The sequence below is a fragment of the Amblyomma mixtum genome, chromosome 7 (genome assembly GCF_055824585.1).
Source record: "Amblyomma mixtum isolate Tamu chromosome 7, ASM5582458v1, whole genome shotgun sequence".
Classification (NCBI taxonomy): Eukaryota; Metazoa; Arthropoda; class Arachnida; order Ixodida; family Ixodidae; genus Amblyomma; species Amblyomma mixtum.
Window position 1 is genome coordinate 140,792,527 of NC_143018.1, and position 26,941 is coordinate 140,819,467.

The following is a 26,941-nucleotide window of genomic DNA, read 5'->3' on the forward strand; positions in this document are numbered from 1 at the left end:
CGCGTAGCGGCTTACTGAGGACTTCAGGGAAGAAGAGGGTGGCGCGCGCAGACTGATCAGGGCTCTGAGCCCTTTGCGGCCAGCTGTGTTCCGTCCAGCCTTCACCTGTATAAAACCCCTTTCATCCGCTACATTTGGTGCAAGGTGCTGGGTAAACACGTCCTGGATTCACCAGTACCCCGTCGCAGCCGCCGTGTAGCAGGTTTGCCACACCTATCGCCTGAGCAGTTCATTTCAATGGCTACCACGCAAGTGACGTAGACCCAAGGACTGCGAGCTGAAGAGGAGTCGACCTGGACCCGTCAGCGAGATCCGCGCACCTTCCACGGCGAAACCGAAGAGGACGTTCTAGATATGGCTCCGACATTACGAAAGGTGCAGTAAATACAACCGTTGGGACTCTACCGTCCGCCTGTACAACGTTGTCTTCTTCCTTGCTGGCACGGCTCTGACTTGGTTCGACAACCACGAGGATAATCTTACGACCTGGAGCCGGTTTGTCGAAGAAATCACGAAGACCTTCGGGGATACTCTTGCGAAGAAGGAACGCCCTGAGCATAAACTTTCCCAAAGAGCTCAACTACCCGGTGTAACATGCACGAAATACATTGAGGAAGTATTGAAACTTTGCCGCATGGTCAACCGGAAAATGCTAGAAGAAGACAAGGTAGGGCACCTTCTCAGAGGGATTGCTGAGGACGTGTACAGCTTCCTGATTTCTCGAGACACCGTTGCTACGGTTGCGGATGTCATAAAGCAATGCCTTGCATTTGGGGCGCTTAAGGCACGCCGGATAGCACCCAAATTCGGCCGTCTTTCCAATGTGACAACTGTCGCCAGCATCGACATCACCGAGCCAGAACACATCGCTTTTATAGTCAGGAGGAATGTACGCGAGGAGTTGGCTGCTCAACGGCCACGTACAAATTTTGATGAACTTTACCAACAGGCTTCGAGGCCCATGCTATCATTGGAGCAGTGTATGGCATGGACTGCACCAAATAACAACGACCCATTTTACAACCCCGGTATTGAGCGGAGCCAACAATCGACGTCGCAGCCGTACTTCCAGCAGCTTCCATCCCGTCTTGATGACGTGCCTCGTGGTCCGTCTCGTCGCGCGTCCGTCACCTCTCCTCGGCCTTTAAGGGATCCTGCTGTGAGCTACCAAAGCCGCCAGCCACCGATATGTTACGGCTGCGGGTTCAGCGGACACATCTTCCGCTTTTGCCCGCGTCGCCAATTTTCTCGACCCGCTGTGCAACGCGCACCACGCTTCAGGAATGACGCCCAGTGGGAGCAGCCGCCTGCTACCTTCTATCGGCCTCCTTCTCCCCAACGCGGTGCACGCAATGGCTCCCCTGTCTCCGACCGCAGCATCACTCCGCCGCCGCAGCGACAAGGCCGTTCACCATCCCCACGTCGCCGCTTCGTTTCTCCACAGCAGGGATATTAGGCGGTGCGACCGATGGAGGTAAGGTCGCCGGACAGTCAACATCGCGAATACCTCTGCCTATAATCATGCTCAAGAACAAAGTGTCAGTGACTGTAGACAATATACAATATTGTCACGTTGTAGTGACGGCAGTCCAGCGGTCAATAGGACACCAACAAGACCTGGAAATGAAGCTCTTTATTTGGGCTGACTTGCGCCCGCAAAAGAACTGAATCACTCGGCGGCGGCGTAAGCAAAAACGTGCTCGTCAGTCGTCGAACTATGAATGCCCGCTGCTCGCGGCATCGTTCAATTTAAAGCCGGCAAGGAAACTTCGAGATAACAGGTCGATATCATATAGAGTAATCTAGAAACACGTAGATGCAGCTGTTCATGGCTGTGAACAATCGAGATTAGTCCGGTCGCTTCTCGCGTCACGAACAAAAATGATAACACCCCTTTTCGGCGGCCTTGCGCGAACGAACGGACGCTACAATGATACGTGGCAATATATAAGTGCGCCTGGCTTCTTTTGTCGTCATTAAAGTTGAAAGTTGCGCTTCTTTCCTGTCGTCTCTATCCTTTTTTCTGTGAACGTCTTTTTAGCGCACAGCCTTTCAAATGTTGAAACGGATGCTTTAGTTGACACTGGTGCCGCTGTGTTTATGAGCCTTTCATTTAAAAACAGCCATCGACAGAAAGTTATGTTTGTGTGGAACAGAATCGGTACGCTTTGTGGAGTTGGGGGCGAAACTTCAGTTCCGGTTGGCCTGTGCTACGCTTCAGTTGTGCTTGGTGACGAGCGCAACCGAACAGAATTCGTTGTGTTGAGACGTGCCACGCATGACGTGATCTTAGGTGTTGACTTTTTGCGCGAATGTGGGGCAACACTAGACTTCAGTGCCGGTGAAATTTCTTTGAACACAAACATTATCCCGTATTAGTGGATCAAGTGTCCCAGCCTCATGAAGTAGTTCCCTCCCTGCAGGAAGATGTGCTGATGCCGGCGATGACGGCAAAATATGTGCCTGTGAAATCATACCAACGTTTCGTGGGCGCGAGCTCATTAGTCGTCGAGCCAAATGTCTGGAACGTAGCGAAAAAAAAAATATTTTGGTGCCACACTCCGTCGTCGAGGCAGTTGATGGCGGCGCGCTCATCTGGGCTGTGAACGTATCGGAGGAGCCTGTTCGTCTTCCTTCTGGTTTAGCACTCGCAAGATTTGAGAACCATGTGACCCACGCCATTGAAACTATTTCTGATGTTAGCGGAGCAGCGCCCGGGAAGTCTGAATTTTTCTGCTGAGCTTGAGCGCATGGTCAACAAATCACTCCCGTCTAGTGAACGCCATACGCTGCAAGAAATCTTGGCGCGTCATGCTCAGGTGTTCGACTTTGCCTCTAAAGGATCGGGTAGTCATTTCCCAGCCTCTCGAATACAGCATAAAGTTAACACAGGGAACGCACCCCCTATTCGCCAGAAACCTTACAGAATCTCCCCGGCAGGGCGCAAGATCATTCAAGAACAGGTGGACGAAATGCTGCAGAAAGGAGTCATCCGCAAATCTTCCAGTCCGTGGGCCGCCCCTGTGATCATAGTGCGAAAAAAAGACAATTCTTGGCGATTCTGCGTTGACTACCGTCGTCTAAATGCGCTAACAAAGAAAGACGTATACCCGTTACCTCGCGTTGACGACGCAGTCGGTTGTCTGTATTCGGCGTCATATTTCTCCTCTGTTGATTTGCGATCTGGTTATTGGCAAATTCCCCTGCTTCCATCCGACCGTTTGAAGACAGCCTTTGTAACCCCAGATGGTTTATACGAATTTAATGTAATGCCATTTGGATTATGAAACGCCCCCGCAACGTTCGAGCGATTCATGGACACGATCCTTCGTGGCTTAAAATGGGAAATCTGCATGTGTTACCTGGATGATGTCATCATTTTTGGCAAGACCTTCCAAGAGCACAATGAAAGAAAGACTCCATATTGTTCTCGAATGCATCGGATCGGCGGGACTCATTTTGAAATCAAAGTGCCATTTTGGGGACCGGCAAACTCTAGTTCGTGGCTTTCTCGTCAACCAGGATGGTATCAGGCCGGATCCGCAGAAGATCGCTGCAGTACAAGATTTCGAGCCTCCACGCACCCTGAAAAGCCTTCGGAGCTTCCTCGGACTCTCTTCATATTTTCGTCGCTTCATTGCTGGCTTTGCGCAGTGTCCACCCCCTCAGTTCTCTTCTGCATAAGGATTCGCAGTTTGTGTGGACCCCCGAGTGCGACTCCGCCTTTCATCAGCTGAAATCTTCTCTCACGTTACCACCCCTCCTGCGGCACTTCGACCCTTCTGCTCGGACGGAGATCCACACTGACGCCAGTGGCGTCGGTCTTGGGGCGGTGCTTGTCCAGCTGCACGGTGGGGGTGAGTACGTTATTGCCTATGCCAGCCGCACGTTAGCAAAATGTGAGCGCAACTACACTGTCACCGAATTGGAGTGCCTCGCCGTTGTGTTCGCTGTGCACAAGTTCCGACCGTATCTGTATGGACGCCACTTCACCATTGTTACGGACCATCATTCCCTGTTCTGGCTCATCGGACTTCGCGATCCATCTGGTCGTCTGGCGCGCTGGGCATTGCGCCTACAAGAATATAACTTCGCTGTTTGCTACAAAAGTGGGCGCCGTCATAGTGATGCAGACTGCTTGTCACGCCACCCGTTGCCAACCTCAGCCAATGATGAAGACGGGTTCGAAGAGTGTTTAGCCTCGTGTGAGCCGACGTTCCCCAGTATGGCGACCTTTAGCCGAGAGCAACGTAGCGACCTTTCACTGCAGCCTCTTATAGAAGCGGCAGAAGGAGGAGTGGATTCCACCCCATTTACTATCAAAGATGGTATTTTTTTCAATAAGAACTACTCTGTCGATGGTGCTGCCCTTCTTTTCGTCGTCCCGAAAAGTCTCCGGTCGCAAGTCTTGCACGCTATGCACGATGACATCACATCTGGTCATCTAGGCTTCTCTCGTACCCTCCATCGAATTCGGCAGCGCTTTTATTGGCCGCAAGTTTATAATACCACCAAGCAGTACGTTGCGACATGTGAACCATGCCAACGCCTTAAGGCACGAACCACCTCTACGGCCGGTCCTATGCAGCCTGTAAAACCACCCACTTCCCCATTTGAAAACATTGGAATTGACCTGCTTGGTCTTTTCCCAAAGTATTTAGAGGGACTCCGTTGGGTGATTGTATGCGTGGACTATCTTACCCGATACGCCGAAACCGCTGCTCTCGCTACCGCCAAGGCTGATGATGTTTCGTCGTTTCTTCTCCACTCTGTTATTCTTCGCCATGGCGCACCCCGTGTTATAATAAGTGATCGAGGACGGCAATTTACTGCTGATGTCGTGGAAGAAATGCTCCGGCTCTGTGGATCAGACTACCGGCACTCTACACCGTACCACCCGCAGACCAACTGTCTTACCGAGCGCACCAGCCGCACTCTGACTACTATGTTGTCCCTGTACGTCTCGTCTGACCATCGGAACTGGGACGCCGTGTTGCCATATGTGACGTACGCTTATAACACGGCAAATCATGAGGTCACCGGGTTTTCTCCCTTCTATTTGCTACATGCCCGAACTCCCCGCGTTTTGCTCGATACCATCTTCCCGTTTTCCCTCAACGACAACGCGTCCGTTGCCCAGATACTCTGCCGTGCCGAAGAAGCCCGTCGTTTAGCCCGTTTACGTGCACTGGCCTCTCAACGCCGCTCAAAAGAGTACTACGACCTACATCATCGTGCAGTCACTTACTCTCCTGGAGACTTTGTCTGGCTTTGGACGCCAACCCGCAGGCGAGGATTATATCAGAAGTTTCTGTATAAGTACGATGGCCCCTTCGTCGTGTTGGACCGATTGAATGACGTGAATTACGTCATCGCCAAAGTGACGACGGATAAACGCCGTTCCTGCAAGACACAAGTCGTTCATGTGGCCCGCTTGAAGTGCTGTCAGCGTCGATCTGCCTGACTTTCTCGAGGACGAGAATCGCCTGCCCCGGGGAAATTGTTACGCCGTGTAGCGGCTTACTGAGGACTTGGAGGAAGAAGAGGGTGGCGCGCGCAGACTGATCTGGGCTCTGAGCCGTTTGCGGCCAGCTGTGTTCCGTCCAGCCTTCACCTGTATAAAACCCACTTCATCCGCTACAATATGCACTTCATACACTACCAACAAAATACACTGCATAATCCACGTTGCACACATGCTAACCATTACGCCTAAAGCACACAACCCATGAACAAATGCCCTTTACTTATAGTTTGCAAATGACATTATTAAACATCGAGCGCCAAAAAATGTTTCGCTTTGGTTTATGGAGGTTTAATGTCGCAAAGCAGCTTAGGCTATGAGGGACGCCGTAGTGAAGGGCTCCAGAAATTTTGACCACCTGGGCTTCTTTAGCGTGCAGTGACATCGCAACAGTACACGGGCCTCCAGAATTTCGCCTTCATCGAAATTCAGCCGCCGCAGCCGGAATCGAACCCGCGTCTTTCGGGCCAGCAGCCGACCGTAACCACTGAGCCACCGCGGCGGGGCTAAAAAAATAAAAAATGTTTCTTCCAGGTTACTGTGTTACTACTATAGATAGCAGGAAGAAGAATGCCTAGGCGAAGATCATTCCAAGCTTTCACACCTATGTACCTCAGGCGCCGGTGGCCATAGATGTTATGAGAGCGAGGTATTAAAAAATTTCTTTCGGACGCAGCGCGTCAATTTTTATGAGGTGAAAAAAATATAGTTGACGGAAAGGGAGTCTGGCTGTGTATTATCCTGTATACCAGTAAAGTGGTGCGGTAATCACACAGTTTAAGTCAGGGGATTATTTAGGAGTCCATAAACAGCGTACCCGACGGGGTGCCAGGTGCCGCAGAGCGAACAAACCGTAAAGCTCTCTTCTGTAATGTTATGCAAGGTTCAAGGTAAGTACGATATGTAAATTTCATTTCATTTCATTTATTTACCCTGAGGGCCCTTTCAGGCATTACATAAGGGGGAATGCAATTCAAAACTGGTTATATATACACACAAGTAAAAATGCGCTTATAAGATGACGATAGAAATATAGAAAAGGAAAAAATGTAGTGAGAAATAAAATAATTTGGAACCTGTGTACTTATACATCAGATATATATTTTTGAATGATTACACAAGGCTATAAAAGAATTAGCTATAAGCAGCCTCAATGCAGTATGCGAAATGTGACTGAAAGATAAAAAAAATAAATTGTCCTTAAAGTTGCCGTATCAAAATACTTACGGGTTTTTGACAGAACGAAGCACGAATATGACAGCTTTTTAGGAGTAGTGGTCAGGATAGATGTGGGCGTACAGAATGGGGTGCGGATACGTTCTCGTCTGCAGGCGGTGGTAGGCATTCTCCAGAGCCTTGGACAGCGTCTTTTATCCGGCCGCGTACCTGCGGCGGGCCAGTCGGTATACTTGTGCTATTTCGTGGTAGTTGGTGAGGGCATCCTTGTGTGCACCCTCAGCATGCCCTCCTCCCTCTGCCCGGTAGGCTAATTCGCGGGCGTTGTTATCGGTGAAAGTGTTGGCGGGCGGGTGGGAGTGAGCCGGGGCTGATAGGAAATCAACAAAATGGGAGGTAGACGCGAGCGGACAGTCGATCGAGGTGCCGACCCTGTCGTGAGCGGCGGATAACGAGGTACACATATTATGTCAGCGAGCAGGAGAGCCCGCGTGTGATAACGTATTCATGGACGATGTTGATGCCTGCCTGGAGGATATCTTCAAGTGCTCCGCCACAGCCCGCTTCAGCCCAAAGCGCGATATTGCCGGCGTAAAGGCTGTGTTTGAGGTCTAGGATCGTGCTGAGCGATTGCCAGAAGCGGCAGAGCGCTACATTGAAGAGGAATGGGAAGAGGACAGTTTCTGCGGGTTCCATTTCCACCGATAGAAGCTGGTTGAGAATGCTGCTATCCCACCCGGAGAAGTGCTGTTTGGTTAGTGGGGGAGTCTTAGTTGTAGGCGCTCTAGCGAAGCTTTTCTTTGGCATTCGTGCTCTTTTTTATTGCGAAAGCAATACTGCTTGCACTTTCACGCCTTTGCCGTGCCGCGGCGGTGACCTTCATTTTACCTTGATTGCATTACATTGGATTAGATTGGATTAGATTGAATCAGATTGGATTGTATTGGATGGGCTGGACTGGACTGGATTGGACTGGACTGGATTGGATTAAATTAGATTGCATTAGATTAGATTAGATTAGATTGGAGAGGGGTGGATTGGATTGGAGTGGATTGAATTGGATTGGATTGGATTGGATTAGATTGGATTATATTACATTGCATTGCATTGGAATGGATTGGATTGGATTGGATTGGATTGGATTGGATTGGATTGTATAACCGATGCATCACCACAAGTCTAACCACAAGCACCACCACCAGCTACACTACCAGCTGAACCATGGCGTAGGTATGGATAATGCTTGCGCAATTACCGGGCTTAACCAAGCTAAGCCACAGCGAATTTTTTTTTTTCAAAGTGCAGTTGAGGTGCTCACGCACAATGTGAGCGACTTAAACGTCTTTCATAATGCAACGGAGAGTCTAAAATACGTACAAAGATAGATTGGCATACGACTGCCTTATTCACTTCGTGCGAGTGGGCGCAGGGCTCCCGTCAGTTGCTTGCAATAGTTTATGGACTGCGGCGCTAGCTGCATCAAGCGCAGGTGGCTCCTACAAGGTGTCATCGACACAAAAACTACGGTTTCCGCAGTCGTCATGACAAACACCGACTGCAAATTCATGTTCAACTTTTCTACAATACGCGCAACCTGGGGAGGGGATCACAGGAAGAACGATCGTTAACAATGAATGATGAACAGACATGACCCGCCGGATGTAATGTTTTTCAGAACTTTGCTAAGCATTCTGTCATGAAAGTTGATAAAGTGCCGTTGGAGTAAAGGTCTCCTGCTTCGTGATTTTACTCGTTACGAGAGATTTAAGCGTTTGTACCAATGTACTTCGGCCGCTCTCACTCAATGTGGCCAGGATATATTGCAGTGACGTCGAAAAATGCTGAACTAGCGAAGCAGTAATATCTTCTGACCCTTTCAAAATTACTGAACTTATTTTCAGCCAATGGTCTCTCAAGATCAGCGGTAGTTCACGTGTCCACATATTTCACAACAGGGCTACGATCGCTAAATATCCTGGCTGCACGGGCAAACGCACACACAGATGTTTGGTGTTTGTCGCTCGTAGTTGATTCGTCGAGTGCGACACACAATCTGGAAAATTCGTCAGAGGGATGACCATTTTTCTCATTCGTAATATCACTACTGCCATCATTCCAAAATATATCCGATAGTCTTAGTTTGAGGCCGCTCAGCGGATCGTGGAGAGAACAGTAAGGAAGATGAACAGTAGAGGGACAAATCAATATTGCTGGAAGGAGTCACGTGGAGAAAACGTGGCGCGGAGGTCAATCAGAGACGTGAAGTGGATGGGAGGACACACACTCTTTAAAGGAGTGTAGACACCTAACTTTTGGGTCCGTGTTTTCTTCCCTGTAACGATGTGTAAGGCATTATTACACATGAATTACTGCTTGGTATTCTCGTACGACCGCTAAATAATTTATAACCGAATTTTTTTCTCGTGTGGTTTCAGTTTCAATAGCCGAACGACGACTGTAGCGTCGAAGTGTGGTTGGAGGTCACGTGCGGCCTCAAAAAACTGCAAAACAATCGCTGCATCTATACTCGTTGGTACTCTTGAGGAAGGCTGGCTTCAGCACTGTAGTGAATTAAAACTATGAAGCTGCAATTATATCGCAGTTCCTCGTGTCTCACGTGACATATAACCACACTTTGACGCGTCCCAGCCATCGTTTATTTTATTTATACAAAATACACCTAAAGGCCCTCGAGAGGGTATTACACGGGGGGGGGGGGGGGGGGGTACGGCAATTGATCAAAATAAAACAAAACCACAAATATAAAACAAAAAAAACAAATAAAACACTTAGCATGAGAAATACGCAAAAGAATCAAAAAAAGTATGGCAGCGCGGCAAAGAGTGAAAATTACTACAGTATTAAAATTATACAAACAGAACACTAACGCAAGAATCATTTTAGTACCATACCCTGCAAAAAAGGAAGCCATGAACAAAATAAAATGACAATGTACGCAGAGTTAAGCAGTAGTTATTCAAGATATAAGACGTTATAAGATATAACATAAGCTGTTGAAACCGAAACAACCTGAAAGAAAAAATTAAATTGTGATTTATTTAGCGTTGTAGGCGAATATCACATAATAATTCATGAACAGTAGTTTCTTCCGCATCAATGTAGAGTAGAAAACATTCCACCAAAATTAGGCGTCTACGCTGCTTTAACACGTCAGTGGCGGCGCCCGCTCCTTCACTTCTACTTCACACTACCAAGCAAGATCCCCGCTGTCTCCGAAACCGACTTCTGTGCAGTGCGCGATGCCAGTTTATCCGGTACTGACAGGGAGGGGAGCAGTGATGGATTGATGCAAAAGCCAGCCGAGCACAGCAAGCCGAGCTTTGGCAGCTTAGAAGGGAGCGGCAGCTCTTGCTATACATTCCGCCATTCAATACAAATGAATTTCACTGCAGAGGCAAGTGTCGAAAGCGACAAACGGAAAGTGAAGACGACAGGCATCGTCGTCTGGCGCCTGAAGCTGAGAACAGCGGACGCAAACGCCAGACGGGCTCTAATGCTAATGCATACATCACCGCATGAATCGCATTGATGTTTTTTTGTAATTAAGAAATAGGAGCATCGCACTGAGCTTCGCGGCTCCTAATCAAATCGCACCAGTGCTAGCTCCGAGGATTGTATCTGTATCAGCACACTGAACTCCAGTCCTATTCCTTTTCAACGCCTCGCGCGAGCGTTCTTTCTGTTTATTTTTAAGTTGAATAGGATTAGGCGCCTCAGTTATTCATGCCGCTATTTTCAAGTACCCTGCACCTGAGCTCAGCGCATTTGAGAATTTAGCTTTCTGGTGCGCCTTTCATCGTTGCCTCAGATCGAGGCTAGTCGACTGATCCCGATTGCATTACCTCTCACTACCTACGTATGCTAGTAATTTATCAGTGGAATCTTGATGTGGGCAGGTTGGTGCATTACTAGGAAAAGCTCTTGAGCCGCGTAAAAAGGACACAAAAAAAGAAAAAAATTTTGGAACGGCACGCGTGATTTGGTTAAGTCGGGGGAGGGTTGGGAGCGACAGGGCTCTAAGAACAGAATCTGCGGCAAAACTTGTGGGATGATGTGTGCGTCTTATGTGTGTCTGCCACGATGTCTGTGCCAGTGAGAGTTTTTCTTTGCTCTTAAATATGCTTATCTCTAGTACACACATTACAGTGAAAATTTTATACTTCCGCTTATGGAAGTCGTCTCCCTCTATGCTCAGTAAAAGGGTAATGCTGTTCGGCGGTGGGCAAGTAATAAGAATAAATTTCTCGCTAAGCAGCGCTGTTCGTAGTGATTGCTCCTACTGCTCACCAGCAGAACCTTAAAGACCGGTACTCGGGTGTGCAGGAAGGTGCCGAGGAGTTCGCAGAGGACGTCGTCATCGAAGACCGGGTCGTCAAGTCAACTGTCCAAGACCTAGAGATCCCAAATGTCGACTTCGCTACCTTCCTAAAAGATATCTTCGAAAATGAGCCCGACGCGACAGCTCTCGTAAGTCGAATAAGCCGTTTCTCATTCTTGAGTCACCTTAAGAGACTGGCCTAAAAGCCACGCTACTAAATGTCACAGTAGTTTGCCTAATTACTTTGCATAACAAACCGTAATGAGCTAAAATAATGATATATGCAGGCGTGCTTTGCCAGAATTTATCCAGTGGAGTTTTATTCAGTACAATTTCTCGCGTTAAGAAAATACAGAAAAAGCCTGAAATGAACATTGAAAATGCCCGCAGTTTTCCGCAGGAAAATTTCCGCAGGTTTGATGGATGCCAATGAGTAATTACTCCCTTTACTCCACCTTGGGGGATTCCCCTAAACATTTGAACAACACTGCTCCCACTTCGAGTTATTGGTCAATTCGCTCTCGCCCTATCATAAGCTTCCCGTCCCGGTTAGCTCAGTTGGTAGAGCAATTGCTCCGGTGTAGCGGTGGTCCCGGATTCTAACCTCGGACCAGGGCGAATTTTTCTTTACGAAGTTCCTGAGAAAACTCTATAGCTTTCATCTGTAGCCGTGGGGCTGCGCTTGGACGGGTGGATGCCAATGAGTAATTACTCCCTTATGTCCGCGTGTTTCGTGTGAACCATAATACACGTATGCCTAGAAATAACCGGAAATAAAGACGGAGCTGAGGGAAAAGGTTTATTCACGATCATTTAAGAGACTACAAAGCAAAAGATCACCGATTCGCAAGCCGCAAACGCGATGAAAGATAATATCTGGAAACGTTATACATAAACTCTTCTCATGCACTGCATGAGGCTCATATTGCATTTCCAGTGCTTTCCAACACAAATTCGCTTAGCTTGGAACGGGGGGCGGAGTTCCGGGCCTACACAAAAAAATAAATGGCCCAAGCAGGGCTTGTCGGAGCAGTTCTCTAGAATATACAGACTTCCCATGACTGCACTCATCGGTTATCGCAGCGAGAACTCAAAATATTGCGATCCCAAATTTAAGAAATGTTGCGTGACATCAGATTGGTTTGTCTACTCCCCACAGGGGAAGTGTTTTGTCAAGTTTCAGCAGAAGTGATTAACAAACCTTGATCTATCCGAACCCTCCATACGTTGCTTAGAGGGTAAAGTGCACGTTAAGCTTAGTGACAGTGGACCGGTGAAACTGAATAACGTACCCGTATTACAACGAAACGACACATCATGACCTCCTAGTGTTGATCGAAGGCTTAACGCACGCAGCACTCACTTAATTAGAAGGAGTACACTACAACTACATGTGCTTAAGTTTAAGTCACAATGGTCATATCTTAGAAGTCGCCAATGCCCTTGTTTCTACGTTGTCCGCCCTTTAACTTGGTTGCCCACGGGATTAACAGCAACGCCACTCTACTTCCGCCGGTAGCTTATAGAGCTTCTTGAAAGAAATTTTTCTCGGGGGGAACAGGAACCAGACACCCGCGAATGCACATGGAGTCACTCACTTCACAGTCGCTTCCCCTGAGCACAAAGGTCGATGGGAGAAAAACATGAATGGAACAGAGCTGTCAGAAACACTGCCGCACCGAAGGCACTTTTTTTTTAATTCGTTCAAATTTAAGCAGCAATAACTTTTAGGGCGAATACACAGAGGACATGACAGGACGGGCGCTGACTCCAACTATGTTTATTGAACACGTTTTTCGTAGAACATATAAGAAAAGACGACCGTGAGCGCATGCGCATCTGCGACAGACCACAAAAGGAAAGGCCAAGATGACAAAGATGACATCAAAGGTAGATTAATGTGGGTGGCACGCATTTCGTCCCTTATTTTTAAGCAATCTGAATTCGCTGGCATGCAGGGAGACAGAAGTGGTGCTGACACACATGTTGCCTTTTGCCTTGATGAAAAATGCTTCGGATAATTCCCGAGCTAATCTATCTTTGCTCCTGGTTAGAATTTTTATTTTGTCAAATCGTGGCTCACAGTTCTCATCGTTTTGGTCCTTGCAAGAACGGCAATGGGCGGGTAGATTCAGGCATGAGTCTGATGCGTTTCCCAAACTTCGTTCATGTTCCCTGGCACGTTCGTTAACACAACGCCCTGTCTGGCCAACGCACACTTTGCCACAAGAAAGGGAGATCTCATAGACCACACCAGTGGCACACCGGACAAAGGGCTTAGCGTGTTTTGTTCCACAGCCGGATGTTGCCGGGCCACTACTGCTGACTTTAGGGCACATCTTGGACAGTTTACAAGGCGCAGAGAACACCATCGGGACGCCGTACTTGTTGCCCACCCTTTTTAGGTTATGGGACACCTTGTGGATGTATGGCATGACCACGTGTTTGGCGTTCCCGGGTCTTTCTTTTCTGCGTGTCTCTTTCTGCCTTCCCTTGAATTTCTGTAGGAGTGCCTCAGTCACAGCTGTCAACACGTGATCAGGGAACCCTGCTTATCGCAGTCTTTCTACCTCGCCCCGAAAGTCGTGCCCTCACATGATGCAAGAGAGCTTTCGGGGCGAGGTAGAAAGACTGCGAAAAGCAGGGTTCCCTGATCACGTGTCGACAGCTGTGACTGAGGCACTCCTACAGAAATTCAAGGGAAGGCAGAAAAAGACACTCAGAAAAGAAAGACCCGGGAACGCCAAACCAGTGGTTATGCCATACATCCACAAGGTGTCCCATAATCTAAAAAGGGTGGGCAACAAGTACGGCGTCCCGATGGTGTTCTCTGCGCCTTGTAAACTGTCCAAGATGTGCCCTAAAGTCAGCAGTAGTGGCCCGGCAACATCCGGCTGTGGAGCAAAACACGCTAAGCCCTTTGTCCGGTGTGCTATGGATGTGGTCTATGAGATCCCCCTTTCTTGTGGCAAAGTGTACGTTGGCCAGACAGGGCGTTGTGCTAACGAACGTGCCAGGGAACATGAACGAAGTTTAGAAAACGCATCAGACTCATACCTGAATCTACCCGCCCATTGCCGTTCTTGCAAGGACCAAAACGATGAGAACTGTGAGCCACGACTTGACGAAATAAAAATTCTAACCAGGAGCAAAGATAGATTAGCTCGGGAATTATCCGAAGCATTTTTCATCAAGGCAAAAGGCAACATGTGTGTCAGCACTACTTCTGTCTCCCTGCATGCCAGCGAATTCAGATTGCTTAAAAATAAGGGACGAAATACGTGCCGCTCACATTAATCTACCTTTGCTGTCATCTTTGTCATCTTGGCCTATCCTTTTGTGGTCTGTCGCAGATGCGCATGCGCTCAAGGTCGTCTTTTCTTATATGTTCTACGAGAAACGTGTTCAATAAACATAGTTGGAGTCAGCGCCCGTCCTGTCATGTCCTCTGTGTATTCGTCCTAAAAGTTAGCGCTGCTTAAATTTGAACGAAAGAAAATGCATAACCAACTAGCCCCGCAACGTGTTCTACTCACCGAAGGCACCTTTCTTCAGTTCTGCACCTGAAAGCATGTTTTACATTTAACGTTGGAGTGGTAGAAAGTTTATTACAAAAAAAAGAGAGAGCGTATGAGCCCCGAAGGGACCCTACACACTAGAGGTGACATCCTCAGTCCGGGATATCATAGGATGATACCACAGTTTTCGCTCGCGCAGTGAAGGCTTGTTGGGCCCCGAGATGGGAACAGTTAAGGATGGTCACCTCCCAGTCCTCTCGGGTAGGGTTGGGGAGTGGGAGAATGACGTTGTTCGTCTGACAGGCCCACACCATGTGGTACACCTCGGATGTCTCCTCGTAGTGCTTGCACCTGCCAGTGACCGCGGGATCAAAGTATTCTAATTAGCCCGGCAGTGCATCGTGTTTGTTGGGAGTCGGCGTCGAATTCCTTCTCCCACCTTATCCATACCCTTGGCGAGAGGTGGATATCGGCAGGGCTGGGAGTGATAGGACTCCACAGTTTATTTGTACCGCAGCAGCGGCAATTTCGGGGTCCAGTCCCTAGAGCTAGGTAGCTGGGAAATGAGCCTCGTTCCCTCTGGTGGTAGTACAAAACTTTATTCCGCAAAATGGGACGGGATTTAGGGGTTGGGTTCTTGAGCAGCAGGTGGTGTTCCTAGGTAGTGGATCCCATTGGTTCTTGCTGCCTCCTCGGCCCGCTCAACCAGCGCAAGCTGATCTTGCGGGTCGGAGCTGGACAGAAGCTCTTCCCACTGCTCGACTAACGGGTTTGTAATTTTGGGCTCTATAGGGTTCGCCCTACAGCCCCATGTGGAGTGGTACAGGGTGGCTATCTCTCCGCACCACACGCATTCTGGAGTGTATTGCGTAGACCAAATCTTACTGCATATGTAGCGACTTGGGTATGAGTTTGTTTGTAGCCGTCACCATGTAGTTGCATGATGTCTTCTGAGTGTCTTGTGGGGAAGCGGGTATTTACGGCGTCCTAACTTCCAAAACATGGCGAGCTCACCGTAGCTGTTCGAGTGTTGGTTTCCCCCTTCGCGTCACTCGCTCGGTTTGTGTAACCTCGAACTATCGCGTCGACTCTAAGGCTTCCCTCCACTCCTCCGTGCCCAGGTGCTCATACCCCATTCTGCTTGATTTTAAGTTTTGTCGCCTCCCTGAGGAGGGTGCCGGCCTGCTTGGTTATTCTTCCCCTTAGGAACCGTCTGCATGCAGCCAGTGAGTCTGTTACTATTGTGTGGCTCTTGTCGTTCCCTCTAAGTCCGTGATGACCTGCTGTCCATACCAAGCGTTTTCGGGTGGGGTCGGCGACCCTCATGCTCGCATGCAGAATTTAATAGGCGAGGGGTCAGATATCCCTTGCCACGTAGCGGGCGCAGGCTTTGCGGGAGTCAGCAGCGGTCACTTTCGAATTTTGGCGCGAGAGGGCTAACGCGATGGCGACCTCCTCCCCGTGTGTTCAGTTGGAGGCCATAAAGGGAAACTGAAGTGGTTTTAAAATTCGATGAGCTTAAACGGGTCGAATGTGTGAAACATGCAGGTAAATCTTGCAAAATCATTTTACGCTACCATTGAAATGGTGGCGTAATCGCCGAATAAACTGGCGTCGCCTTCAGGCTTCTCTGCAGTGCACAGCGACAGGCAGAGGCCCCGATAATGACGTCACATATGACGCATTGCGTTTACAGCAAAGAAACAGTTGTTTCGTGGAAAAAAACCAATGCTGTCGAAGGTGAAGCAGAGATGAAGGTGGAGCAGAATGCAGGCGAAGGCAGCGGGCCGCTGAAATTTCGGCAGTGCAGACGTCTCTGCGAGTTTCCTCGCATTCTAGAACGCAGTGAGGAGCAGCCTGAGTATCGTCGCTATGTTAATCTACGATTATTTCACCATGTCACATGCTAGGCCAAAAATACTTTCCATGCTTTACCTAGAACCTCGAATTCTCGAAAAAAAAAAGCCATTTCAGCTCCCTTTAAAGGACAGGCCATCTACCTGTTTCCCTGTGGAGTACCTCTGCCGTGTAGTACCCCCTCGTTACCGAGCTGGCATCGTCCACGTAGTATTACCGTGATTTACTACCGTACTATATTTCCAGCCTTCCCCCCCTTCCCCCCCCCCCCCCCCAACGCCCGCTTTCCGCCTTCCCTGGTGTAGCTCCATGTGCATGTTTCTTGGCCACCAGAAGTCACGGGCCTAGCGGGCGGTTAATGGAGAAATTCCTTTATACTGCGTGTCACCATTCCTTCAGCTCTATGCCAGCTCTTTTATTATATGCACAGAGCGTCGAACAATTAGCTGAACCTGCAGGTAAAACCAAGAACCCAGCTGTTCCTTCTTCTCCTTTCCTCTTTTAAAATTTCTTTCTCTCTATGATAGGCCTAGCTCGAAAACTAGAGAACATCGAAGGAATCAGGCATGCAATGTATGCTGACGATATAACAGTCTCGACAAACACGGGCTGTTTCGGAGAGAAGGAAGAAAAGCTACAGCAAGCGGCCTCTTGTGTAGAGCAATACCTCGGAGAAAGAGGACTCGCATGCTCGACCGAGAAATCGGAACGGCTGAGAGTCTGGAGAGGCAAGCAAAACCGGACCGTCCTAACCAACGAGGACCTAAAACTCAACGTCTACCTAGAAGGGACGCCCATGCCCGAAAAGACAACAATAAGAATTTTGGGCATGTGGGTTCAATACAACCAGCGCAGTACTCACACTTTTACCCTACTGAAAGCAACAACGCTACAAGTCGCACGCATGATCACCCGCATCACCAACAGGCGACATGGCATGCGTGAAGAGGACACACTAAAACTAGTCAGAAACCTAGTAGTTAGTCGAATCACGTACAGCCTACCCTACCAGTTCCTCAACAAAAACGAAATACAACAAGTGGATGTCCTGCTACGCAAAGCGTATAAGACAGCGCTCCGACTACCACGCAACACGTCTACAGAAAATGGCCCTGGGATTACATAACACCTTTGAGGAGCTACGAGAGGCGCAGCTTGAGTCGCAAAAACTCAGGCTGTTGCAAACAACGACTGGAAGAGCGCTCCTGCAGGGACTCGGATACCACAAGCAGATGCGAGAAATGTCGAGGATGGCAACGATCCCCGACTTGCTTCGCAAGACCCTCAAGGTAGCGCCAATACCGAAAAACATAAATCTCAACATCCATCGAGGCAGAAGAGAAGCGAAGGCCGAATTCATCCAGAAAACATACGCTCCTCAAGCCACGACCGTGTATGCAGACGCGCCTTGGAGAGAAGGAGATACCAAAATCGCTGTAGCGGCGGTGGTCGATTCGTCTTTACGCGAAATGACCAGCGCGTCTCTCCGAGGCTGGACAGCTGCAGAGTCCGAGGAAGTAGTCGTTGCTCTAGCGGTGGCGGAGGGCTGTAGAACCGGGCGGTCACTAACAATACTCACGGACTCGCAAACAGCCTGCCGAAATTACATGAATGTCAGGATAGGTCGTCACGCGCTCCTTATACTCCTCGCAGCGAGCGACAGAATTAAAAACCAGGAAGAACAAAACGACAAGATCCCACACAAAATTCTGTGGGTACCGGGGCACACCGGGGTGGCAGGGAACCAAGAGGCCGACAGGATAGCTCGAGGCTACATTACTTTCCGAGCATCCGACAAGACCGCGGAATACGCGCCAGCACCCAGGGAATACTCGGCCATACTACAACACTATAGGGGCAGAAGAATGCGAGATCCCCCACCGCTCAAATCTCTCAGCAGAGAGGAAGCTGTCACTTGGAGACAATTACAAACAGGCTCTTTCCCAAACCTACATATACTAAACAAAATGCACCCTACGATATACGCGGACAAATGTCCCTGGTGCGACGAAAAACCTACTCTATACCACATCACATGGGCCTGCTAAAACATAGACGTGTTCCCCAAAATACAAAACCCGAGTGCGGAGCAGTGGGAGACTCTGCTGTCCAGCGACCGCTGTGAAGACCAACAAGGTCTGGTACAGCGAGCTCAACGGGCGGCAGTGGCCAGCGGAGCCCTGGACTGAGGGCAACCGACCACTGATTAGAGGCGGACGACTTCGACAGAGAAGGCTCGTGGGGGTAGAACCAAGACGTCTCTGAAGATGCCTCCAAACCGCAGGAAAAACCATTAGTGAAAATAAAGTTTTCCCTTCCTTCCTTCCTTCTCTCTCTGTACCTCAGCTGTTCCACTCACAATTAACGGATTTCTGTTACCGGAAGATAAATGTGCTCTGCAGAAGGCCGTGCACGACATAACACAAGGTGCACCACTGGTTAATCAGCCTTGTTCAAGATAAAACAAGTCCTACACATGTTTTAGCTGTAATTTATCTGCAACTTATCAGTTCTATGTACACATTACGGAAAAACGTCCAATGTGTAAGGAATGACGGCCACGTACTTCGCGATGCCTCTCCGCTTTCTCCAGAAAGAGCGGGCCTCGGTGCAATGGCGCATGCTGCTCGAATTTACCGCCGTAGACAAAGCAATACACCACCGACTCACAAGCTGCATGCCGCAACTACCTAAACGGCAGAATCAGCCACAGCGCGCTCCGCATTCTCCGCTCAAGTGGCAAAACCGAAAACAACCAGGCCAAACACACGGTAGTTTGGGTGCCGGGATATACGGACATTACGGGAAATCAGGAGGCGGATAGGATAGCTCGAGGGTACGCAACAAACCGAGTATCCAACATTCCCGACACCGCTGAGGAACCCGAGCCGGTAGCCCAAAGCTATACAGACATTCTTAACTACTACAGAGGGATCAGACGAAAATACCCGCCCCCACACAAACAACTCAATAGAGAAGACGCCGTAGCATGGCGACAGTTACAAACGGGAACATTCCCGTGCCTAAACATCCTAAGTAAAATCTACCCCACAAAATACAAGAGCGAGTGCCCGTGGCGTGGAGACAAACCAGCATTATACCATACCACATGGGCTTGCCAGAAAATATACAAGCTACCTATAATTGAAAACCCGAGTGCGGAACACTGGGAGAGGATGCTATCCAGCGACATCCTGAAAGTCCAACAAGGACTAGTAAGGCGTGCACGCAGGGCAGCTAACCTCAGCGGAGCCCTGGACTGGGGGAACCGACCCTGATGATAAGATGGAAGACTCCATCTGAAGCCGCAAAAAAATATTGTAAAATAGAGCAAATAAACGTTTTCCGCCACCACCACCACCACCGGTGGACGTTGCGTTTTCGACGAAATTCCAGCCCGCTTATGCTTTGACTTTAGGTGTTTTGCGGAAAAAGCACGTCATTTTATAGCACTGGAGAGCTTTAGAGAACGAATTTTAGGACGATATCTACTCTAGATGCAAAAGTCGATATTCTTGATGTGCAGAAGTTTCACCTTGGGTGATCATGAAAAGCCGCTTTGCAACAGATTTTGGCCAGGGCCAACCCCGTAATTTGACCCAAGCCGATTTGGACCAAAATCTATGTCCAACCATAACTGAGCCAGCCCAACACGATGGCCACCTCCAAATTTGGCCCGTGTCATTTCGAAAACTTGGCCGGGGCCACCCCTGAAATTTGATCTTGGCCGATTTGGACCAAAACTGATGTCAAACCATAATCTAGCATGCCCGATATGTTGTCGAACTCCAAATTTGGCCCGGGTCACCGTCAAAATTTGACCTTGGCGACTTCGGCCCGCTTGCCTCATTAGCCATGGAAGAAATTGAGTCGGGACCGTCTTTCGTGCCATGCCAGAGCGATCGCTCGACCTTCGGGCATAAGAGTACTTAAACCCTACGTAACTCTTTCTTGTCTTTAGAAACTGATATGGCACCACCTTTTCCATCACTATGAGCTCACAACTGGTCTTAATTACCACGTTGCGTAAATTAAATTTTAATTAGTAAATATTACTAAAGAAATTATCCAATCTGCCTGGTTTTCGAACTATCTGACGTCGTCGGCAGCTGGCTATTAAGGCGAAAGCCTTTAATGGCTCATACTGTCGGGACCAAGACGTGTTAACAAATTTGTCCGCGTTTCAGATTGGTCGAAATGGTCGTGACGTCACTGCACGCGAATTTTGACGGGTGTCCACCGAAATATGTGAGACAGTTGCTGCTCAATTTCCTTTCCTCAAATACAATTTTCGACTGGTGTCCACCGAGATATGCAAGACAGTTACTGCGTAATTTCCGTTCCTCAAATACAATTTTCATTTTCTTCATTACGGCCCCTCTTTCTCTTTCTTCTTTCACTCCACTTCCTTCCTTCCTGTACGGTGCGGTTCAGGTGTCCATCGAGATGACAGAGAATTACTGCGCCATTTCCTTTCCTCAAAAAGCATTGCGTTCAAAGGGCAAGGCATCGCGCCGAACGGGTGGTGGCGTTCCGTGGACTGCCTGGCAGCGCTACGACACACTGTCGCGTTCCACTCCTAAAGGCAAAGATTAAGCGTCATTAATTGGCAGTTAATTAATGCACCAACAGAAAATGAAGGGAACAATCGCGTAGCAGAATGCAGCACTTTAGCGGCTACAGTTTCTCGTAATTTTTTTTGCTCCTGAAGAGTGTTTCTCATTGTGTTTGTAGGAATTTTTTCAAGTGCTCATTGTAACAACCGCTATACGAGCTGTGCGGCCTTAATATTAAGGGAAAATGTGTAGCGGACACCGCTTCCCAGTTGCTCTGGAGCTGGCGTTGTGTGCAGATCGACGCGGCCACGGGCCGCCGCTACACTGGGGCGGAGCTGAAGAGCGCCTGCGAGAGCATCGCGGCCGGGTTCCAGCGGATGGGCCTCGAGCCCGGCGACATGGTGGCCTTCGTGTCGGCGAACAGCGTCGACCTGGTCATGGCGTTCATCGCCACCATCTTCGCCGGTGCCAAAATCGCCTGCGTGAAGACTACGTACAACGAGAGTAAGACAGCCTCCAATAACCTCGGATAAAAGGCAGTCGGCCGACACCCTAATTTCTTCCTGTCTCCTATAAAACTTAATTGAAATTGAAAGTTTATTTCTCCACACACATTACAGTGGAAAAAGGGGACACTGGACGAAAACGCTGCATAATGCAGCTTGAAGTAGCACCCAGTGCCCCATGAATACAACGACAGCAGTGCATTTCGCGAAATGGTCGTGACGTCACAGGCTTAAGGTGAGCTTAATGTCGCCATCAAAACAAAGAAAAAATAAGGACAACAACAGTGTAACCCTGACCGCGTACACAACAACAGAGATGCACATAAATAGTAGGAGCAATAGACAATACAATACACCAAACCTATTTGCAATGATGCCACAATATATTCGGAAATGCACATGACAGATAATAACTATTTCTTTGAGATGTCTTGCATGCAAACATTATTTGCTGCCAATATGTTAAGGTAATTTCCTAGGTTATAGGATAAGGACTGTTTACGATATAAGGTGCGGCAAAAGGGTAGAAGCCAAGGTAAAAGACATCGGGTATTGTACACAGGTGTGTATTGATGTAGATTAAAGGCTGCAAGGAACAGTTGATTATTCGTTTTAACTGCATTTTTTGTATGCACATAATAATACCAATGGGTGCAATATATCAACACACAAAATACCATATTGCTTAAAGTAAGGAAACGCATGGGAAAGCCAGGGTACATTTGCAATCAATCTGCCAGCACGTTTCAGTGCAACTAAGATCTTGTGTTTGTTATGTTTTGTTGTGGTACCCCAGACACTTATGCAGTAGGTAATGATGGGAAGTAACTGCTATACATTCGGATGCTGTTCAGTGATCACTGGCTACGACCAGCAGGGGTGCGGCGACCTTGGGTCGCTACTATTCAGCAACAGGTTCAGGGTTTCATGCCGGCTTTGCAGCACTCTTTTGACGTACGTGATATTAAAAATCTTTGTCTAATTTTTTGCCTAATAAATGGAGTTTGGAGGCCAATGTTGCTCAAGGTCCCTCAAGTCCATTTGTTTTTGTTGCAGTATCAAATTCGGCTCAGATGTGTATGTCGATTGCCAATGACCAGGACATTTAGGAATCCTACTAACGCTGTCGATTTTGCTAGCTGGTTCAACATTTTGTGCGGAACAGCGCTGAACACTCGGACCAATGCGAAGCGAGACAAACAAAAGGGCGCTGACTTTGCACTCATGTTTAACGAAAAATGGCTGTTTATTATGTGTGCAGACAAAAGGATTCACGAACATTGAACGGTTTTGTCACTGTTTAATATAGCTAGAAATGACCTATTAATTGCCGCTGCAACGTACGCTCCGTTTTCAGGCTTCCAGCGGCATTTTTTGTTTTGCAGTCGCATTTGCTGAAAATTCCAGCCCGCAGGAAACGAGCCATTCAAATCTTTTTGTTGGATTTTTGCGCGTTACTCTAAGCTCATGGAAAGGCGAATTGTAAAATAAGCTTCTTTACGGTACATTGACAAATAGCTGTGAACAAAAGAGGGAATTCTATTTTGAGAAGCTAACAGCACACCTCATGAATGCCGGTTATCCACTTCAAATGTCTAGCCTCTGTTGGGGACGACGTACTCGGAAAAAAACCGGAAAAAGTGTAACGGTCGTGCTGTATACGCGCAGGCTATCGCATAACTTAAAAAGGTCAAAAGCGTGTCTGGTGACCTTTTTTTGTTCGCCCCGACAAGTTGCCTAGACTTAAAAAGGTGGGACTGATGAAAGGTAAATGGCTCTCTCACACCGAAGAATGCTGTGACTGTTTTATCGATTACTCAGCGCAAGCACCATACTCTCTTCCCCTGTCATGTGACGCAAAATAAGTTCGATAAACTTCCTGTTGTGTAAACTATACTTAGAAGCGTCCCTATAACAATTGCAACCATGCTAGCACATCTCGCGACATGCTGACGAGATTGCTTTTGTCAGCCTAATTTCACAGACCATCGCACCGGACAACCAGAGAGATAAGCTGCCAAGAGAGAGAGAATCGCGGCAAATTAAGTTATGAAGCTTAGTTATCCGTGCGTGAGCATTGGCACTATCTGAAAAGGAAGTGGTTTTCTTGACTGCACGGAAGTAAATGAGAAGATGGCGGGTTTGGCTGCTGCCCATAATAATCGCGTTTCATTTCTGTGAGTTCTGTTGCGTCCTGAAATAATCCGCAACGCACTGTCGATTAAACATCGGCTGACAGTCAGAGCCCGTGTATTTGTCGCACTTTCATCCCTGTGTCCAGCGCTGTTCCACAATTAAAAATCTAAGAACCCCTTATTATCATACCATAGTATTCTAAGCACACTAGTAAAGTTTCTCAGATATAGAGCAGGGCAAAATTCTCCGAGATTTCGCATGCCGTTTCTTGCTTGCGATTTTTCAGGCTGATATGCTTTAAACATGAAACCGACGCCCATGTGGATGGTAATTCTAATTATTTATAATCAATTTCATTTAGGGAACTCCCAAGCTCAGAGCTGGCTACAGTCTCAATTCCAGCAGTATATATATATATATATATATATATATATATATATATATATATATATATATATATATATATATATATATATATATATATATATATATATATATATATATACATACATATATAGCAGACAAGGCAACCGGAATAAGGGGCTCATTATGCATTTAAGAGAAGCCAACAGCCACAGAAACCAAAGAACACAGCGGATTTATACAGGGTGTCCCAGCTAACTTGGACCAAGGTTTATAAAAAAACTAAGCGTTCTTCACAACTGAAATCGCGTGGATGTTGTTGAAGTTTATCTAAAATTACAGCGCCATTTTTTCGGTTCTCCTATTTGAATAATTATTCGAGATAAATAAATTAACTTTTTAAATATAGCTTGAAACGTTCAGGCGTCAATAGGAAAGTTGTGGAGCTCCACAAATATCGTCCAACCCAGACACTTCCAACGAGATAAACTTAGCGTGGCCTTTTTTTTCGGGAAATACAAAAGCCCGCGGAGTTTAAAAAAATACCACGTGACAGAGCGCTCCGTGCGCCCGGATGCGCCGCGATTACAGCGCTCTCATCCGTGCTTTGTAAGAAACATCACCCGCTTCGGCCCTTTCGTGCTGCCCAAGACAGGGCTTCGCGATGTGCTTGGTTCCAAGATAAGAGCCAGTGGGTTCGGGCGGGAGTTGAAAGAAAGCGCGGCTCCCGTTTCTGAGGGCAATAACTTCACACTCACGTTAGCAGAATGCATGCGCAAGAACGATGACAATTTCATGAGTTTGAATTTCGGAGCAAGATCCCAACAAGCAATGACGCATACAACAAGCCTGATAACTTCGTGTGAATTACGCTGAAAAACAGGAGCCGCGCATTCATTCCATTGAGTCTCTCTTGTAGTGCTCGAAAATAGCGTCATCGAAAAAGTGTGTTATTTCGTAGGCAACTTATCTGTCATCATAATAAGGGAGTAATTAGTCATTGACGTCCACCCAAGCGCAGCCATACGGCTACAAAGGAAAGCTATACAGCTTTTTCAGAAACTCCGCAGTTAAAGAAAAATTCGTCCTGGTCCGGGGTTCGAACCTGGCACCAACGTTCCACAAGAGCAGTCGCTCTACCAGTTGAGCTAACCGGCACGACAAGCTTATGGTAGGGCGACAGCGAATTGATCATTAACTAGAAGCGTGAACAGTGTTGGTCACATGTTTTAGGGGAATCCCCCAAGGTGGAGTAGATTTGTAATAAGGGAGTAATCACTCATTGACATCCACCCAAGCGCAGCCATACGGCTACAAAGGAAGCGGTGGTCTCGGGTTAGAACCCCGGACCAGGACGAATTTTTCTTTAACTTTGAAGTTTCTGAGAAAGCCGTATGTCTGCGCTTTGGTGCATTTCAATGAGTAATTGAATTCTTGTTACAAATCTACTACACATTCGATAAACATTATTTCTCATCATGTCTGATCACAGAGGAAGTGCCCAGATAGTGTCTAACCGCACTCCGTATGCTCAGTGTGATCGATGTGAAAAGTTTGCTCTATGTGAAACTTGTCTGAGTAATAATGTATTAAAGATGACTAATTGGATACACATATTAAAATAGGAGTGGGTTAACTTTGGGACAAGTCTAGACACTCTGGAAAAAAGCAGGGAAACAACACGAGACGAAAAGGAGCTGGAATATTGAGTTGGCATGTAGAAGAAATTAACGTCAGTATGGTTTCAAGGAGGCTACTCTGTTGCCCTATTATATAATGTTGAGGCCCCGGTGTATAAGAAATAAACGTCAGTAATACTTTAAAGGAAGCTTGTTCGTTATTCATTTTAATTCCGCGCTTCGTAGTCTCATTTTGTTTATCTGTTTTCTTCTAACGTGTACAGTCTTATGCCAAAGTTGTCGCTCTAGTATTTTAATTTCCCTGAATGAGATCGTTTTGCTACAACTCCAGGGCACGATATCAGAAAATCGAGACCTTTAAAGCGTGTGCGCCATCCCGAGAAGAATTTGAGTTTCTTTCTCGCTATATTTTTTCACCATCCAGGAGAGATGACGCGGCTTCTGAAGATGACAAAGCCTACCCTCGTCTACTGCGACATGCAAAACGTCGAAAAAGTGAAAGCGATCTCCAAGGACGTTCTATCTGTGAAGGTACGTCCGCCGCAGGAACTATTCGACCAATATAAAATAATTAAAGCAAGTAATTTATACCAATACAGATTACTCCACAATTACTGCAGAGCAATTAAGAACACAAATACATTTTATACAGACTCATCATCACAATTGAGCCCCAACCCAAGTACGTATGCAACTCGATTGACAAACAAATGGTACACTCCAACGCCGAAAACTAATTAGGTCTTGCAATCATTGAGATATAATCTCCCAATGATGCTAAACAAGTTTAATAACTCTGGAATAGATATCTGTCGCCTTTGCAAAAAATGCTTGAAGACCCTGTTCTTGTGAAAGAATGTTTTGTGAGAGAACCTCCCGCTTTATCTTGCTGTGTAAAATTTGCATGTGTTCAAAAAACGCAGAAGCCTGCGTGAGTTCCTGTCTGCATATATTTTGCATGTATTTTTTGTATTTCCATTTTTCCTTCTTTGTTTTTGCTCTCATGTATGTTATTACTGTTCGTTGTTTCTTTTCTGCGTAATTACATAGTATAGGTTATCGTTACAAAGCCAGTGATGTCATTTATCTATAGTGAGTGTATTTTAACTGAGTGCGTTTGTAATTTCGTTTTAAAATGTATGAGAACTATGTATGATGTGATGCCAACTTTTGCCAATGTGTAGGAGCAGTCGCCTCGTCAAGCTACCACTTCGAGCAGCTTTTTGCGACTGTCCCATCCTTATTTCAAGGAAAATAAAGATTTGATTTGATTTGAGCGCATCTGCGGCTTCTAGCTACGCAATCCATTGTGGATCACAGCTGTTT

General features: G+C 47.4%; 1 protein-coding gene across 4 annotated transcripts in view; it reads left to right on the forward strand.

Annotated features, from left to right (window-relative positions):
* The window catches only part of LOC149337719 (uncharacterized), an 82,737-nt gene that overhangs the window by 11,374 nt on the left and 44,422 nt on the right, over positions 1-26,941 (forward strand). For all 4 annotated transcript variants that reach the window (XM_089553481.1, XM_089553482.1, XM_089553483.1 and 1 more), the window contains exons 2-4: positions 11,045-11,188; positions 21,267-21,474; positions 26,040-26,146. In XM_089553481.1, coding sequence (XP_089409607.1) covers positions 11,045-11,188; positions 21,267-21,474; positions 26,040-26,146 — 459 coding nt within the window. The remainder of the gene's footprint in view (positions 1-11,044; positions 11,189-21,266; positions 21,475-26,039; positions 26,147-26,941) is intronic.